This window comes from Platichthys flesus, chromosome 11 (genome assembly GCF_949316205.1).
Source record: "Platichthys flesus chromosome 11, fPlaFle2.1, whole genome shotgun sequence".
Classification (NCBI taxonomy): Eukaryota; Metazoa; Chordata; class Actinopteri; order Pleuronectiformes; family Pleuronectidae; genus Platichthys; species Platichthys flesus.
This window is the reverse complement of record NC_084955.1, coordinates 22,084,583-22,102,252: the sequence shown is the minus strand read 5'-3', so window position 1 is coordinate 22,102,252 and position 17,670 is coordinate 22,084,583. Positions and strand designations below refer to the sequence as shown.

The following is a 17,670-nucleotide window of genomic DNA, read 5'->3' as shown; positions in this document are numbered from 1 at the left end:
TACTACTGTATTTGATATTGAGGCTCTGTGACCTTCAGCGTTTGGCACATAAAAAACTTTGTCCTACGCACAACTGGAGTCAGATTAGATAAGGAAGCTGTGCGCCCTAAATACAGCTATACTTCCACCGTATGTAGAACATATCACATCCACACATACTGTACATTCATCAATACAAGGGAGCTGGATAATAAGAGTAAGAATTCATTTCAAATGCAAAACAAAAGGTTTGTGAGGAGAATGATGAATATTTGGTATAATCATCAATTATTTATTGATTATAGCCTAATATTATTTAGAACCTGTAAAGTAACTTAATCTAACGTAATCGAGTACAAAATACAACAGGTACTTCGAGTAATGCATGTACTCGAGTAAACGTGGAGTACCTTATTACTTTCCAGCACTGAATCAAACTCAGACTCAGGTCTTTGTTTAACCTGCAGGGGAAAACCCATCGCGATCTTAATGAACGACCAGCCAGGAACACACGGAAGCGGTGACGAGGAAGGGAGCGTGCACGAGCAGCTCAGCGGGAGGTGTCAGTACCTGAGACCGGCTGGAGATGAAGACATCGCGGCGGCTGCTGCTGCTGCTCCTGGCAGGAGTTTGCATCTACGGATACAAGCCTGTTGTCATCGTGCACGGGATCTTTGATGGACCGAAGCAGTTCAAAACTCTGTCTCTGTTCATATCCAAGGTAGGAACACAACAAGTGATATGCACAAGGAATAAAGGAGTAGTTGTCTAAAATACTATATATCTGTCATCCATGTTGTTGCAATTGTGTAACTTTTAATTCATTGTTCACGAATAACAGAAATATAAATGAAAAAAAGAAAGGAAAGTAAAACAAAGAATAGTAGATTATAAAAGGCTTCGTGGAAAATTGTAAAAGCAACACAAGACAATACAAACAGAAGAAGAAATTGAAAAGAGCCTCATGGATGATAAGAGAATTATTTAAGGAAACTCTTAAAAAATAAAATCACCTAAAACTGTGTAAAATATTCTGTTGGAGGTTAAGTTTCTGTTGTGTAATTTCATATTTTACTCACCAGTAAAACTTAATGTTGATAATTTGAATTTTGAGTGGTAAAATATTTAAAATTTAGCCTCCAAGTATATATATTTTTTTCAACGTATTTAAAGGAAGAAATCTGATAAAGAGAAATCTTCTGCAGATGTTGGATGAAAGACTGAAAGCTGAATTTCTTATGATGTTCACTGTGGTAAATAAAGTGATTTAATCAGTGAGCCTCAGTTGTCCTTGGTCTAACGTTCATGTGGATGGTGTCAAAGTCAAGTACAAAAGAAACATGTCAGTATTACATCAGTCGAGAGAGGACAGATAACAAGTGTGGGTCCCTACAAGTCAAGATTATTATTTTCTTTCAAGGTAAATCTTATCCAATGTCAGAGACAGGATGACGACTCTTAACACAAAACATAAAAGATCCCAGTCTAATGCATTGTGATTCTTATAATAACATTTTAAACAATATATTTTTCATAACAACGTTACATAGCGCTTTATGAACCAAAAAACAAAGTCAAAATTAGTAAATAAAAGACATTTTGGAGTTCTGTGCGATAAAAGTACATTTTAAGGTTTCTCATACTCAGTAAATCGAAAGATGTGAAAATCACAAACTCCCAGACAAGATCAATTTTTCTCGAAATAGGCAGTGAAGTGAAAAACAGAAAAGTTGTTTAAGATCCTGATTTCAGTTCCCTTATCATTTTCTCTTCCTCCTGATCAGCTTTACCCCAGAGGAACTGTCTCAGGCGGCTGATAACATCATCACTCATCAGGCTGAGAGTTGATTTAATCAGTTATTTTCTGTTCATGTTACTCTTTCCCTCAAGCGATCACAGGTTTGAACCCCGCAGCTCTCTCTCTTCCCTTCCAGGTGCATCCAGGTACAGAGGTGTCCGTGATCGACCTGTACAACAACGTGGCCAGTCTGAAGCCCATGTGGAGGCAGGTCCAAGACTTCAGGAAAGCCATCGAGTCCATCATGAGCCGGTCTCCCGATGGCATCCATCTTCTGTGCTTCTCACAAGGTCCATCACACACTCACATGGACACTGCATGTCAACAGATGTCAGCCACACACATCCACCTGGTGTTATCTTCAGACTTAGTGGTCTACTATAACTTTCTTTCAACGTCTGTAAATGTGGAGTTCGTCTGTAACCTGCATGTTTTTACAAGGACGATGGTAGTTTGTGTGGGGGGGGGGGCTGAGGGGGCTGAGGGGGTTGCAGCCATCCCGACTGGTAAGGGGCTGCACCTGCAAGGCAAACATTTTGAGAAAGCAAATAAACAAATAAATACAAAAATAGTATTTTATATAAAAGTAACTTTTTCAGGGTTGAACAAGAGTAGGCCTGACTAACGCCGGGTCCCACACTCGACCAATCCAGAGACAGTCTCAGCTGTCAATCATGCTGTTGCCCTCCATTTTTGTAGCGTCACATAACTAATTCAAACTGTAATTATAAAAAAATTCTCCGACGTTTGCGACCTTTTTAGTTTGGTCCACGTCCCGTCCACTCTACATGAAAGAGGCAGGGCTAAGGACCTATACTGCAGCCCGCCACCAGGGGGCGATCGACATGCTTTGGCTTCACTTTTGCGGAGCAGCCATCTTTGATCACTGTCCGCCGTCTGAATTGTAACTAATTTGTCTTCTCTGTTGTTTTTTTTTAAAGGTGGTTTGATTTGTCGAGCTGTCCTCTCCACGACTCCAGACCACAACGTGCACACCTTCATCTCTCTGTCGTCGCCTCAGGCCGGGCAGTACGGAGGTCAGAGATGAATTTTGCTTTCTTATTGCAGAAATATTTATGGTTTGGGTCTTTATGTCAGTTTTATTTTGCAATTTTTCAGGTAGAATGTATTATTTTTGGGGCATCTCTAACCCAGGATAACATTATCTAAATCCGCCACATATTTGTATTGTAATACTACGTCCCCTTCTCTGAATTGCAGTATTTGTAGGACCCAAGGTTGAGTTAGGATAGAAGACCACCAGAGGAATGTACACACTATCTCTGCAAGAGGGCGCTCTGACTTTCGTAGAGCGAGATAGAGAAGATACAACAATGGTTAGACGACCTGAGCAAAGGTTTAGATGTGTTGGTCCTCTAAGCTCCCCATGAGGTCTGATGGTATTTGGCTGCTGTAACGTGGGGAGGTAGAAAGAACATCTCAGACTTGGTGACGCAATACAACTGTAAACTTTCTAACTTTCCTCACCCTGGTCTCCCTTGTGCATCTGGTGTTGAGAGTCAATTCGTCCAACTTCAGAATAAACTTCATTCCTTCACCACTGCAAGATTTCCCCTCGCACCTCAAACCCTTTTCCTTGAGGGGAACTTTTTCGATCAATTCAAATGAACTGTTAAAACATCAACACACTCACTGCCTGACTCCACAGACACTAGTTACCTGCGGTGGCTGTTTCCTGAGTACATAAAGAAGACTGTGTTTAAAGTCTGCTACAGGAGACTGGGACAGAAAGTTTCCTTCTGCGAATACTGGAACGGTAAGAATGATGGGGGTGGGGGGGGGTGTTAAATGAAAATCATCCTAGTTTTGAATGAGGAAAATCTGCATGTGTCCATTTCATCCCCCTCTTTAGAAGATGCTACGACAGATTTCATTGTATTCATTGTCATATTTATTCAACACTCCAAAGTGTAATATTAATTTTATTTACCTGAGCAATGTCCTGTCTATTTAGATTTCTTGCACAGCACCGTCTATAGGGTCTCTTTTTTGATTCCTCGTATATACATACTTTTATATGTAAATTATCCTATTTCTTATAATTTCATAGCTTCTATTTCACACTTTATCTTTACTTTGTAATCTCAATTCAAGTGTGTTGCCTAATTAAGCTTCCACAGAGATCGTTTCGGTGCAGTGATAATAAAGATCTCTTGAAACTACGATAACTTTTCATGTTTTCTCCCCAGACCCTCACCACAGGCCCCAGTACCTGCAGAGCAACAACTTCCTGCCGATGCTAAATGGTGACAGACCTCACAGCGACCTGAGAGGTGATGGAATGAATGAATAACCGTCACAGTCGTCACCTGTGGCTGTGCAGTGAACTTCTGCAAAAAGAAAAACTCCCAAATAACCCTGTGCATTTTTCACTTCCTCAGCATGGAGGAAAAACTTTCTACGCATCAAGAAGCTTGTGCTGATTGGAGGACCGGACGATGGCGTCATCACACCGTGGCAGTCCAGGTTTCAATCATTTTATGATTCACTGACACACACTTGTTTTTATCATAATGTGAAGGGGATTTTAGATAAATCGCTTTTTTGGTTGTCGCTCTATAAATATGTTTAGCAATAAAATGTTATTTAAATCAGCTTAAGAATAATATATAAACAAACTCTTCCATGAATTAATTAGGAATATAGATTTTTTTTCTAATGAATACTGTGTAGTATGTAAGTGATACTGAAATTGAGTTTGAGAAAAAAAGCCTTTAAAATAATTTAAATTTTAAGACACAAATAGACGCATTTGATTAAAATCAACACTTCTATTTTAATATTTGGATGTATTCTTCCACGTGTCCAAGGTTTGTTATGAGAGCAACAACATAGTGTCTCACCTTAAACAAATCCCATCCTGTTGATTATAAAGCCTATTTAACGTGACAACCTATTTTAATAATATTGTTGTTTACTCAAATAAACCAAAGTGAAACCTGAGAGACACGTCCTATGAAAATTGGACAGAACCTCGGGTGCCAGACGGCGAAGTAGTTGCAAACAGATGCTTTAGTTGATCGCTGTGAAGTTTGTGTTGGAAAAACAGTCGCACAAGTGTCAAAACCTTGAATCTTTACCTGAAGTGATTGTTTCCTCTTTTCTTCACAGCCAGTTTGGATTCTATGACAGCAACGAGCATGTTGTGGAAATGAGGAAGCAGGAGGTAGGTTACAAACCACACAAGAGTTATTTCTCTATTACACTTAGGCTGGAAGCAAGGTGTGTCTGTGTGTGTGTGTGTGTGTGTGTGTGTCTTCACATGAATACAAACTCATAGAATGATATCATGCAGAGTTCAATAATGCACTTCCAGTATCCTTGCAGACGGGTCACTGTGCACTCTGACCTGTCCACGTGTGCGTCTCTCCCTTTGACAGTTTTACAGGAACGACACGTTTGGCCTGAAGACGCTGGACGCTCGCGGCGGCGTGTCCATGTGTGTTCAGTCCGGAGTGAAGCACGTTCACTGGCACAACAACTACACAGTGTTCAGGAACTGCATCGAGAAGTGGCTCACGTGAGGAGACGTGGATCTGCAGCGTGTGAGAGATGTTGATGCAACATATCATTGACCTGAAATAGACAATTTGAATCAACACATGAAGACACTGGGATGCCGGTGGTGTGCAGATCATCATCATTATTTTTATAAAGTTGAAATTGAGCGTCCAAGTGTCTGTAGAACAACAGAGCTGACAGTGTGTGACTGTAAACCAACCACATGGACATAAAGTGACTGAAACTAACTTCAGTGACTTTGCATGTGCAGCGATACGATAGCATCATGGACAGCTTTTTCTTTGCAGAGATTTGAGACACCGTTTCTATAAATATTATGTTTGCTTTATAGAATATATGGGATTATTTTTTAATCAAGCATTCAAGTGAGTCCAATTAAGCATTTTTTTTTAAATACTGAGAGTATATGTGCAGTTGTAATGTTGTAAATATACAATTTATCAAGTTTTCAGGCGAAACTGAGACAAATTAGCTCATGTTTGTGTTCAGACTCGATTTTAAACTTAAATTAAATTAAACTTGTAAAAACTAATTTAAATTTAACAAATTCCTGCTGAGTTTTTTTGCCTTCCTCTGACAGAAGAAAACCAAAGCCCAAATTGTTAGTGCTTAAGCGCTAAATTCTCATCGTAGAGATGCCCTCAATTCTTCTTTTACAGTTCTGTTATATAAGTATATACTTTTATAATAATCTGAGGAGTTCACACTGTAAATCATTCACCGTGGCAGTGCACATCCAATCACTGCCTACTAGTGGAAGTGTGTGGTACTTCAGTGTCATTAAATTCAGGCTCTGTCACACAAGAGAAGACAGACAGACAGATTTTACAGTATGTTACACTTCTGCCCCAGATACGAAATTATTGAGAGTCTGAACCCACGCTGAGCAGATGAGTCATGTGTTTTGATAGAAGACTGAAAATGTTGTTTCTAACAGGTCACTGTGAAAAAGAAGGAGGTTTGGTTTTTGCTCATGTTTGTGAGCAAGATTGTGAGAAGGGCAAAAAGAAAAAAACAACAACATTTTAGACACAGAGAGAAACGTTAACATTTAAAGACCAGTTTCCCAGGGAGTGACTCATGGATTGATATGAAAGACATCAGGCTTATTCAGAGAACTTGAATCTATGAGTTTCTGTTGTTCTCACCTGCAAAGAAGATGTTTATCACAGCACATGTGGTGTTGTAGTGTCACCATCACACTCTCTGACTGTCCCTCTGCAGGTTGATGTGAAACAGTGGATCATTCTCTGATCAAACACACTTTTCTTTGTGTTGCATTACGTGATCCACTGTGAGGTGTGTTAGTGCAATAACTGCGAAACCACAAGCACCATTAAAGTTTTATACGATCCAACAGCCCCACAAAGGGCAGCCTGAAAAACTGCGACTACACAAAATAAGTAAATGAACATTTTGATAATAAAAAGTCATGATAGGTGATATTCTTTGTGTTTGTTTGAATCCTTTTTGATAAATGTTGAGATGTTTTACACACGTTAAGATCAGCTCGTCAGATCAACGTCATCGGCTCTGACTGTATTTACATGTATGACCCCTCTGCCCTTCACACATGATTAGGTCAGAGCTGCACGATATATATAGAGGGGGGGGGGGGTCAATCAATCAAACCCATTGATTTTACTTAATTAGAAGAGGGAGTGAGTATGTTTGTGCCTCTCTCTCTCTCTCTCTCTCTGTCTCTCTCTCTCTCTCTCTCTCTCTGTCTCTGTGCAGACCTCCTCCTCCTCTTCCTCTCTGTTCACGCGGCTCTGAACAGGTATGACTGATGACGTCAGAAAGGTGACACCCCCTCTCTTCCTGCTCCGGAGTGAATCTGCTCCTCTTCCTCCTGAATCTAGACTTTTTCTTCACTTTCAACCTGACACGATCCTCCCAGCTGCTCCCGACTCGATGACCATGAGGATCACTCCCTCCACGGACCTCGGACTTTAACTTTTTTACCGACTCGTCCAGCACGTGATTCCCGGAGAAGGGCGAACGTAACGAACCACCGTAAGATTTAAAAAATATATACTTTGCATGGAAGCTGATTGGGAGCCCTTACAGCGGGTATCGAACTGCACACATTACATGTCATTTAGCTGACACGTGTAAACGCCAGAGCTCAACTGTCACAGCCTGACGTCACTTTCACATTGAATCGCTGCACCTCGCTTCCTTTAAATAGAGATTAAACAAAAGATAAAAGATCCGAACGTTACAATGTAACGATCAGACACTTTGATGTCGTGGAAACAGTCGCTTCAAGTCTCCACCTCATTCCATTCAAAGTAAAGTTCTAGTTAAAATCCACGCGTCGAGCTCCTCTTGTCCTCTCACGTGTGTTTTCAATGTGATCGAGCGAAGCCTCGTTCTTTGTACAAAGTGCGAACCCCGTGTGAGGGTTCGTGAGTGTGGGCGAGAAAGTTCTCATTCATCGGTCAGTGACTGGATCCAGTGTGAGCGTGGCTCAAGGTCGACGTGTCCCGCCCTGTGGGGAACCAGTGTAAACACCCGGCAGCTGTGAGCAGCAGCAAACAGGCACAGTACACACACGGAGCCGAACGTGTGGGAAACTGGATCCAAGGGCTCGATCTATGTTAAAATAGTATCTACTTAGTCTAAAACCTGTGTTGGTTTGTCTCATCTGTGTGAACCATCATTTCATGCGATTTCAATCGTACTTTAAAGTTGTTTTTACAGGAGAGATGTTGTCTCCATGTGTTGAAGTTCTTTTCAGCTGTGTAAATATTAGCCTAATGTAATAAAACAACATGGAACTGATAACTGATCGTGTACAAACAGCCCTTGTCAGAATTTATCTCAAAACACTCTGGATACCAACTGTCTCTGAGAGAGAGATGATGTAGAGTTTCCAGGGTTATTCTTTTACTCAGCTACTTCGCCTCATTCTAAGTAACAGGGAAGTGAAGGTAATCGTAGGATTATGATGTTCCTTCATATTAAAGCATTGAAACCCTGCCAAGCGATCATAAGATACATCTGTGGATAAATATTTCCCGACGTTGTAGAGCCTAAGGATTGTTGGTTACGTTTTCACGCATAGACTATGAAAAAATGGACGATGCTTCCTCCCACATATCCAGAATTGAAGCTAAATTACCCTGGGTACAAACGCAGCCATCTTAGGCATTTTAAAGCCGGAGTCTGAGCTCATTGACCAATCGTGAGTCTCAGCTGTCAGTCACAATGTTTAATTAACTGATTTGTACCAAATTAACTTGAACAGATGTTAGTGTGATTTGAACTCCCAGGTTTTAACGGCTGCTACTGAAAATTCATCCCTGTTTTTTTCTGTTTCAATTCACAGAGACTTTCCGAGTTCTGTTGGACGTCAAGAGGAGGAATCGCAACCATTTGTCCAGGATGTCCTCCAGAGGTAAAAAGGACCTGTGCCGAATCTGTGGCGGTGCTCTGCAGGGAAACCAAAGGCGGTGGCTGTTTGGAGGCCAAAATAAGAAGACGAGTCAACCTCAGACCCCGACGGAGTCCCTGAGACACCTGTCCCGGTCCTCACAGAGCAGCCCCTGGGGTGAGTCTGGAGCTCGAGGAAATAAAGACAAAGCTTTGACTTCCCAGCATGTTGAAGAGACTGAACTGTTTTTCTTACTCTTCACAGGCAGCACTTTATCTCTTAGTTCCTCAGCGTCCTCCTCCAGGTCCCAGTTCTCCCTGAGCCCCTCGTCCAAAGGAGTGGATCTGCTCTCAGTGTTGACCCACATTCTGGGGCAGTCTGTACCTCGGGGCAGCGGCAACGGGGAGTTTGTGTGCGGCAAATGCGTAGTTGTCCTCGAGCGGGTGTTCAAGTTCGACTCGGTGATAGCCAGGGTCAGGGTGCTTTCATATGAGAGGCTGCAGAAGCTGATGCAGGAGAGGGACAAGATCAGACAGTGGGTGCGTCAACACTACCACCAGAGACATTCACGGGACTGCAGGAGCCAGGGCAGCACCAGCGAGGAGGATGGAGATGCGGAGAGGGAGGGCTACAGGGAGATGCTCAAGGAGAACATGGCGCTCTCAGAGTACGAGTGCTGGTCCGAGAAGTGGGACACTTGTCCGTATTTTATAAGAACTGGTAAAAGATGCAGTAAGGGCAAAGGATGTGAAGGCTGTGATTCCTTACGAGTGTCCGACTCGGATTATGAGTCGGTGTGTGGGGTTCCTCGCCACTTGCCTCTCCAGCTCTTCTCCCCGTTGGCTCTGTCGCGGGACAAATCCCAGAGCATGCCCCTCGACTGGCAGAGGGTGCCGTCCATCGCCTCCAGCCCGGCCTCCCTGTCGGGATCCACTCTCTCCTTGCGACCGTCCTCCCGCACAGAGTCCATTTCCTGCGCCGAGTCCATTCAGTCTCTGGACTCTCTCGATGGCAATGACCCGTTTGTTTCACCAAGTGATCAGTCAGTCAACTTTGTGCTGAAGGGGCTGAGGGGTATCGCGGGGAAGTCGGTCAGTTCACCATCAGGGAGCAGAATCCCGGTTCTGGACAAGAAGGAAGTGAGGTACTCCGAAAAAATGGGAGAGTTGGCGTCGCCCACAGTGAGGGCGCTGAACTTTGGGCATGTGGAGAACGGAGGGGATGAAATGGATGAAGAGGACGGGGATGTGCTCACAGACCTGAGGGACGAGTTCATGCCTCTTCATCGACAGGTGACTGTTTTCATTCAGGTCACAGACGAACAAAATGTACTCTGCACTGGATATGAATAGAAAAACTCTGTGTGTGCTGCTGTGGCTGTAAATATTGACACAGGCCCGTCATCCGGGAGCATCCGAGTCCAACGAGAGAAACACATTTCACTTATGTTTCTACTACATATCATCACAAACCATGTTTCCAATGAAACCATTTGTTATTTCAGAGTACTTCTGGCAGGATTCACCAGGCGGTCAGGAACCTACGAGGCCAGCTGAACCAAGCCGAGTCCCGAGTCAGGACCCTGGAGGACGAGCAGGAACATGGGAGGAGCAAACCCACTGGCGTCAACGGATCGGACTGGGCACCTGTAAGAAAGCATTCAGTTTGATCGAGAGCAGTTTGGGAACTTTGTTTATACACTTTCTTGCCCGGACAGTTAATTTATCTTAGCATAAAGAAAGAAAACAAGAGGGGAAAGTTAGCCTGGCTGAAAGGACAGTTGATAGTTTGATCTGAATGGACATTATTATACTGGACAGACTCCAGCTAGTAGTCTTCCCCGTTCCAGTCATTTTGCCAAGCTAATGGGCTGCAAGCTGTAAATTCATATTTGAGGAAAATCAACAAGCCATTTGTCGCTGCAATAATTTGTCGCTACGTAAATTTGCAGCTCTTTCGGAAATCAATTAATCACTTGAGTAATTTATTTAAAGCAGAAATAATCCATTTCTACCTTGAGGATCTATGAGGATTTGATGATTTTGACTAATATAAAATCCATATAAATATTCATCAGTTACAACTCAAGAAAGTGAAAACATATTTCTTAAAATGTCAACTCTTCCTTTAAGGAGTTTAAAGTGCTCAGTGTTATATCATGAATTACATGATTTGAACATCATTAGTTCATGGTTATATCAAATATGAAAGCCTGAGTTGTCAGTATGGTTGTGTAACAGTAGTTCAGTCTCACAGCTGTTGTTTGTACAGTTCTCACAATAGATGTTGGCTTCTAACCTTTCTCTTATGGAAGGACAACATGTTTATGACATGGTTCAGCAGCTCCTCAGTCACATGTCCAAACAGCTCCATAACCCACTGAGTGAATGTTGAGGGCGCACACGCATAGCATTAGGAAAGGAATGAAGGCTAGGTGCCCTGTGTTTTGTCTGTGCAAGGGTGTGTCTATGTTTCCTCATTTACAGGTGAACACACACTCACCCGCACTCACATGCACAACACACAACAGCCTCTCTCAGGAATCTTCCCCGACCTGTGGAGTTTGCCCGGGGCTCAGGAGTCTTATGATAGAAGATATCATTAACATGCTCCTCAGCTGCTTTGTTCCACCTGATCTCTCATCAGATGGAGGGTTTGTTCAGATGAGCAGAATAATACATGTGTGGGAGAAGCAGCAGTTTGTGACCTGCAGTAACCATTTCTTTTTTTGCGTCACCTGGGAGCAGCAGAAACAAGTTGAGAACTCAACACTGATATATATATTTAATCACCTTTTAAAGTTAATATGGAGAGGTTGTTAGCAAGCACTGGCTTACTTACATACAGAGTAACAAGATCATTCAAATGAAGTCACTTGTTTCTGGACTCCTGGTAAACATAAGTCCAGTATTCATTATCTTTTTGCTCTGATTTTGGTCTCTACCAACGACTGAGGGAAATATCAACATCTTTAGCAGCTAAAGGATCCGCTCTGTTCACCAGCTACTGTCTCTCACAGTGTTTGTCTGATGTTTGCTGTTGAGCAGGTAGTAAACAGATTTGTTCTCTTCTTTCCTCCAGCTGGTTCAGGAGGAGGGCGACAGTCCCCTGCTGCAGAGCCTCGGTCACTCCCTGCTCAGCCGCGAGCGTCTGATCCAGGTGGGTGAGGTGATGAGGGCAGACAGGGAATCATTCATGCACGGCACTGAGATCTCCGGCCTCTGCTCTGGCTCTGGCTCAAAGCTCACTGGAATGTTGTTTGTCTTTGCTGCCCGCCCTTAAAGCAGCAGCGCCTAAACTGCATTCACGCTGTTTTGTTCCACACGTTGGACCAGCGACAATGACGTGTGTTTGCTTGAGCTCTTATCGTCCGTGCCATTATTTTTAGCCTCTTGTTATGATTTAAATTTAGAGCAGGAATTTTACAGCCATAGACTAATATCAGTTTTATTCATTATCTAATAAGACTGTCCTATCACAAAATAGACACATTCTTAGAGCTGTTTTCAGAACTTCAGGAAAATATCCAGAAAATTGGTTGTGTACATTTTCTGGAGTTTGCCTTTCACATATGAAGAGAGATTGTTTGGGTTAGTTTTGTATTCAATGCACTTACATTAGAAGGGTTTTGATTTTCCTATCTGGTGAATCAAATTCCTCAAAACTATTCATTTTAAATATTCAAATACTACATAGGTACTTTTAAAAACATGCATCTATATGTTAATATCAAACATGAGCTGTTAAAATGCGGTGAATCTTCCTGTATGTAGTGATTTAATGCTAATAATAAGAAAGCTACTGTCTTAGATCTTTAGAATAGGAGAACAAATGCAGGAGTTTAGTTTTAATTTCCTTCTGAACCTGTACAGGGAGTCAGTGAATCGTTTAACAGATGTGTGAAGGTTCCTACACATTTGAGTTTCTGGATGGCAGATAATTAATAAATCTGGGTTGCACACTTGATGGAGCTGTCGATGTGTGACACGGCCTCACAGCTTGACTCTCGCATTAATATTCTGTTTATTATGGCCGTGTGTATTAGTTCATACCAGAAAACTTGTCTTTACATCTTTAAAAACCTGCGTAAAGAGTCCGATAAACTGCTGTAAAATTACCTCATGTAACACAGCTGCCGCTATATGAGTGTGTTTGCTGTGTTGCACTGAGCTGACCCGTGTTTCCTCTCCTCCAGGAGTGCATGAGTCTGATCAGAAGACTGTGTGTGGAGGAGGGAGCCGGCGCCGAGCTGGCCGACAAGCTGACTGAGAAACTGACCGAGAGTCTGAAGGAAGTTCTCTCTGACAACAAGGTGATCTTTTACATAAGGCTTTTATATAAGGCTAATTCGTACCAGACGTTATATCAGGTCACTTGAATTATAAGAAAAACACCCGCATGTCACTTAGCAGCTCAAGCAGATGCCAGCTGAGTGTCATCAGACTCGCTCGTCCTGTCCCTGAAGGATTTTGAGTTGCAGTGCGGGTCTTGTGATGATTCATTTTATTTTCATTTTTTAACCTCGGGCCAGTTAAACCAGTCCAGCATGTCAGCGATTCCATTCAACTCTGTTGAAGAAATGGAGTTAACTCAGATTTCACACTGTGTTCTGAGTTAACTCGGCTGATTTGTTCATTAAAGAACATAAAGTTCATCATTTTGTGTTGTGTTAATCAATTTACATAGTTGAAGGCCACTCAGTAAGTAGAAGGGCTTTACCTTTAAGTGCTGATTCAGCATCTCTCAGCAGATTAAAGCTATTAACTGTCAAAAGTCAATAGCTTTAATCCTAAGTATCATCTCTATTTCACTTGGATAATTGTTTTCATCCACTTTCTAAACGATATGAATTTAAACTTCTGATCAACACAGAACTACTTGAAAAAGTTATCTGAAGCCACTGGTTCCCACAGACAGAGGCTCTGCTCACTTTGGCTCACTTTAGTCCGAAAGTGGAAAATCTTCATGTTCATTCGATGATGATAAAGAGACGTAGTTTTCTAATCTGACGGAGGCGTCCCATGTTCTGTGCTCTGCAGGCTGCCCTGAAGACTCTGAGGTCTGAAAGGACGGAGAAAGAGAAGAGCATGCAGGAGGAGGTCGATGCACTGAGGAAGGCTGGGAGAGACAGAGAGAGAGACCTCGACACACTCCGCACTGTGCTCCAGTGCAACCAGGATATTATCAACGTAAAACACACACACACGCACACATGAGCATTTTTCTTAAGAACACACACTCTTCTTCCTACAATCATCCATTGTGGACGTTTGTACTTTGTCCCCAAACCTTGACGTTTTGTTTACACCTGCGTTTTTTGTGCTCACTCACTTTAGGACTTGAAAGTGTCTCTGGGGGAGAAGGAGTGTCTGCTGAAGGAGGTGCAGAAAGAGAGGGAGGTGTGGAGACAGAGGGACCAGGCCCTCGCTGCCGTCCAGCAGGAGAAAGACGATCTGATCCGCTGCCTCAAAGAGGAGCTGGAGACAAACCTGCAGGTGATAAATGCTCTAAGTCGGCAGCATGAAGATGAAACAACAGAAATTTCAACAGTGGTGGAAAGTTTTGAAGACTTACCTGTGACTTTAAAGTGGTTGGTTGTTGCTTTAACATGGAGATTTACAAAGTTTAAGCAAGATGAATGTGTGAAGGGGTTAACACTAGGCCAACACTTGTGGGTTTTTTTGTGCATACACAAATGTTAATAAACCTGTGTCTGCATATATATATATATATATAATATGTGAGTGTACATATGTTATAAATTGGGATGTATAGTGTTAATTGAAGCTATTCAACCGTTTTTAAAGAACATTTTCACTCCTTGCTTTGACTGAGGAGCCTATTCTCTGCTCCTCTGTATTTTGAGTTTCTGGCAGACGAGGTCTGTAAGTAAATATTGACCTCACTGACCACAGGGAAACTCTTACTCACAGCCTGTCATTTTCCTCCAGGCTCTTTGCGACTCTGTGAATGGTCAGGAGATGGCAGGGGGAGGGGCTGGGCAAGCGGCCTGGTTGAAAGACAGAGTGGAGAACAGCGCCACCTTGTGTCAGGAAGTCACCAAACTCACCACAGGCCTGCAGGAATACCAGGACATGGTGCAGGTGAGATATAAGCACGAGGAGATGATTTAAATATTGGAGAGAAAACTAAAGATTATCTACATATTCTGAATTGAGAATTCATTTTCCTGCTCTATCCTTGAATGCACGTTGATTATTTACAGTTTAATATTAGAAAACTGATATGATGCCAAACAAGTCATGCTTGTAAGATTATTTTAATTAATTAATTAATTATTTTAGTTAATTAGACTCAAGACCTTGATTTCATAGTATGAAGTTGAGTTGAAAAAATTATAGACCGATAGAAAAATGAGGTAGGCTAGCTGTTCCACCTGTTTCCAGTCTTTATGCTAAGCTAAGCCAACTGGTATCAATCCTCTCATCTAACCCTCAACATTCCTGATTTCCCAGAATGTCACACAAAAAATCTCAGAGCTGTGTAATTATTCATTTTTGTTGTGTTTTTTCTGTCGTCACCAGCATCAACAGGAGAGCTACAGTAAGACGGTGTCTTCTCTGACGGGGGAACTCAGGGACACCCGGCGGGAGCTGAGGGAGAAGGAGAAGAAGAAGAAGGAGGCGGAGCGAGCGTGGCAGAACATCCGAGAGGACGGAGAGAGACAGGAGAGGAAACTGAGGGACAGTCTGGACAAGAGAGACAAACTCATAGAAGTAAAGATTTTCACTCGAAGATTTTATATTCTATTTAAATCAATGTGAACTGAACATCTGTGTGTTTCGGACTCACATCCTGACAAATGGCATCTTAGACGGTAATAAAATTGTGAGGGACAATCTCCTGCTGCGTCATAGGAGAAAGATGAACTCTGGAAAAGCTCCAGACCTACTTTACAAATATGTCATATAGTTAACAAAGATATTTGAATTACTGAGATAGATAGATAGATAGATAGATAGATAGATAGCTAGATTACTTTATTCATCCCCGAAGGGAAATTAAGTCGTCATAGCAGCCGGTACATTTGAATACAATAAAATACAATAGAATAAAATAAAATATTTATACCAGGTCTCAGAATTAAGGGTTGAACAGACCCTGACTTTCACTGTTAATATTTGTGATGATTACTGATCGAGATATTTATTTCTTCATTGTAGCAGATCCTGTTGCAGGCTGAGGAGCGGGACCATGTGTTCAGAGAGCTGCAGCAGAACCTGCAGAACAAACCAAACCCTCTGACAGCCATCAAACACACACTGTGACAGAGGCGGTGACACACAGCCAATCGACGAGATGACAACTTACTGCACATGCGTTGGAGGAAAGCTTTTGCACTTTCTGCACCACCTGTTTTCCTCCTCATATTTATCTCGGTGCATATTTAGTCTATTTATATATATATTTTTAGGTTTGCACTTTGCAGACCTGCCCTGCTCTGCCATGGCACGAAGGAAAGTTTTGTTTCCCACCATTACTACTATGCTCTCTGGTGTGAATCAGCTATTTCAGACTCAGAGAGTGAGACACAGGCTGAGATGTGTCGGGTGCGGCTTCTCCCAGCTGTCTGTTTAATACTTGATTTAATAATAACCAGATTACTGTTTGTAGTAATTCTTTTAATGATCCAATGGTAAGACAGTGATTAGATTCCATTTCATGATGTGTGATTGTTGCAGAATCGAACATTTCTGAGAAGCTTGATTGTTCAGGGTTCTGAGTGGCTGTTTATTTCCTGTAGGACATGTTATTGCTTTAAATCTTATCTTATTCTGTAAAGCTCTTGGTACAGAACTGCCAATTATTATTGTTTACAGTTTGGTTCTCATGGAGGGGAATACTTACGACCAAATTTTTTTATTTTTAACCACTTTCAGTTTCCCCTTTTATATTTGTCTCTTTATTTAAATGTTATTTAGATACTGAGCTCTTTTCACTTCAGTGATTACATGTCATGTATTGTTTGTCTGGGACAAATGCGTTTTCTTTCTTTTAGCTCATGAGGATTAAACACTCTGATCCAAGTTACTTCTGTTTGTAGAAGCTGTTATTTCCTTGTCCAGTTTGTGTGCTTGGGGATGTTTCTTTAAAGCAACACTATGCTACTTTCTTTTTAACCTTAAATCAGCCGCTTCATTAAAATTAGTTTGATGGTTAAGTGACTGTAAATATGGAGAATGTCTCCTCCTTCATTCCCACTCTGAACGTCTGTTTCTTGTTTTATGGAATTGACTGATAGTCGCAGCTTTAACTGTCCGAATCAGCTCCAACAAGTTGAAGAGTAAAGCTGAACTGAGGTCAGTTAAAAATACTTTGAAGTTATTAAAAATCGGAGTTTATCTCAAATATTCAGCAGGAAACGTTTAAGATTTGAAGAATTCTAAACAGTTTGGTGGATTTGTGACAGCAGCAGCTCTTCTGGTTCAGGAAGCCGGGGATCATGAGTTAAATCCACTGTTCAGATGTGTTTCACATCAGTGAACGGGACAAAGAGTCAGAGCTTCACTCAACACTGAAAGACAGGACCTGACAGAATGAATCAGCATGTGTGGCTGCAGAGGGCTCTGCTGCTCAGTAAGAGTTACGCAGTGTTTTCAATGAAATGTTTGATTTCACTTTAGCAGGATTCCTGTATTGATCCTCACCTCTGACCTTATTCCTCATCCTGTCAGAGGCATGAATCAGAACGAATCCAAAATCCTTCGTCTTTGACTCATGGAACAAAATAATAGTTACAGGATTAACCTAAAACTAACACAAGAGGCCAAAAGTAAATGGTTTATTGTTTCCAACATCATTGTCTTTCTCCCACCATTTGCAGCCCTAACAGGATTTTGAGGTAGATGATTGGCTGTTTATTTTTTTTATTGAGTAAATCTATACATCCACTTGTATTAATGGATATCTTATTCGCAAACACCAAATGACTACAAAGAGAAATACCATC

At 41.9% G+C, this 17,670-nt stretch overlaps 2 protein-coding genes across 3 annotated transcripts; both read left to right on the top strand.

Annotated features, from left to right (window-relative positions):
• Positions 1-565: 565 nt before the first annotated feature.
• On the top strand, positions 566-6,759 carry LOC133965577 (lysosomal thioesterase PPT2-A-like). The gene is made up of 8 exons (XM_062400201.1): positions 566-700; positions 1,914-2,067; positions 2,719-2,814; positions 3,447-3,554; positions 3,988-4,071; positions 4,180-4,264; positions 4,910-4,964; positions 5,179-6,759. Exons 1-8 carry the CDS (start codon positions 566-568, stop codon positions 5,320-5,322), a joined length of 861 nt encoding a protein of 286 aa, XP_062256185.1. The 3' UTR covers positions 5,323-6,759.
• A 363-nt stretch (positions 6,760-7,122) lies between these two features.
• Positions 7,123-16,751, top strand: si:ch73-95l15.5 (uncharacterized). Of its 2 annotated transcripts, none has more exons than XM_062398789.1 (11): positions 7,123-7,336; positions 8,655-8,876; positions 8,964-9,991; positions 10,204-10,347; positions 11,781-11,858; positions 12,895-13,011; positions 13,739-13,888; positions 14,036-14,194; positions 14,678-14,803; positions 15,245-15,436; positions 15,884-16,751. In XM_062398789.1, the coding sequence occupies exons 2-11, from the start codon at positions 8,711-8,713 to the stop codon at positions 15,986-15,988; spliced, it is 2,265 nt and encodes a 754-aa protein (XP_062254773.1). In that variant the 5' UTR covers positions 7,123-7,336; positions 8,655-8,710; the 3' UTR covers positions 15,989-16,751. The 2 variants fall into 2 exon arrangements, with proteins under 2 accessions (XP_062254773.1, XP_062254772.1); XM_062398788.1 differs by having other exon boundaries at positions 7,125-7,336; positions 14,651-14,803.
• The last annotated feature ends 919 nt before the right edge of the window (positions 16,752-17,670 follow it).

Bases quoted from the DNA above. Each gene is read 5' to 3' on its own strand.
- si:ch73-95l15.5 (XM_062398788.1), top strand. From the start codon at position 8,711: ATGTCCTCCAGAGGTAAAAAGGACCTGTGCCGAATCTGTGGCGGTGCT. The intron at 10,348-11,780 runs GTAAGAAAGCAT...TCTTTCCTCCAG, and splicing joins ACGGATCGGACTGGGCACCT to CTGGTTCAGGAGGAGGGCGA. The intron at 14,195-14,650 runs GTGATAAATGCT...ATTTTCCTCCAG, and splicing joins AGCTGGAGACAAACCTGCAG to GCTCTTTGCGACTCTGTGAA.
- LOC133965577 (XM_062400201.1), top strand. From the start codon at position 566: ATGAAGACATCGCGGCGGCTGCTGCTGCTGCTCCTGGCAGGAGTTTGC. The intron at 2,068-2,718 runs GTCCATCACACA...TTTTTTTTAAAG, and splicing joins TCTTCTGTGCTTCTCACAAG to GTGGTTTGATTTGTCGAGCT. The intron at 3,555-3,987 runs GTAAGAATGATG...TTTTCTCCCCAG, and splicing joins CTTCTGCGAATACTGGAACG to ACCCTCACCACAGGCCCCAG.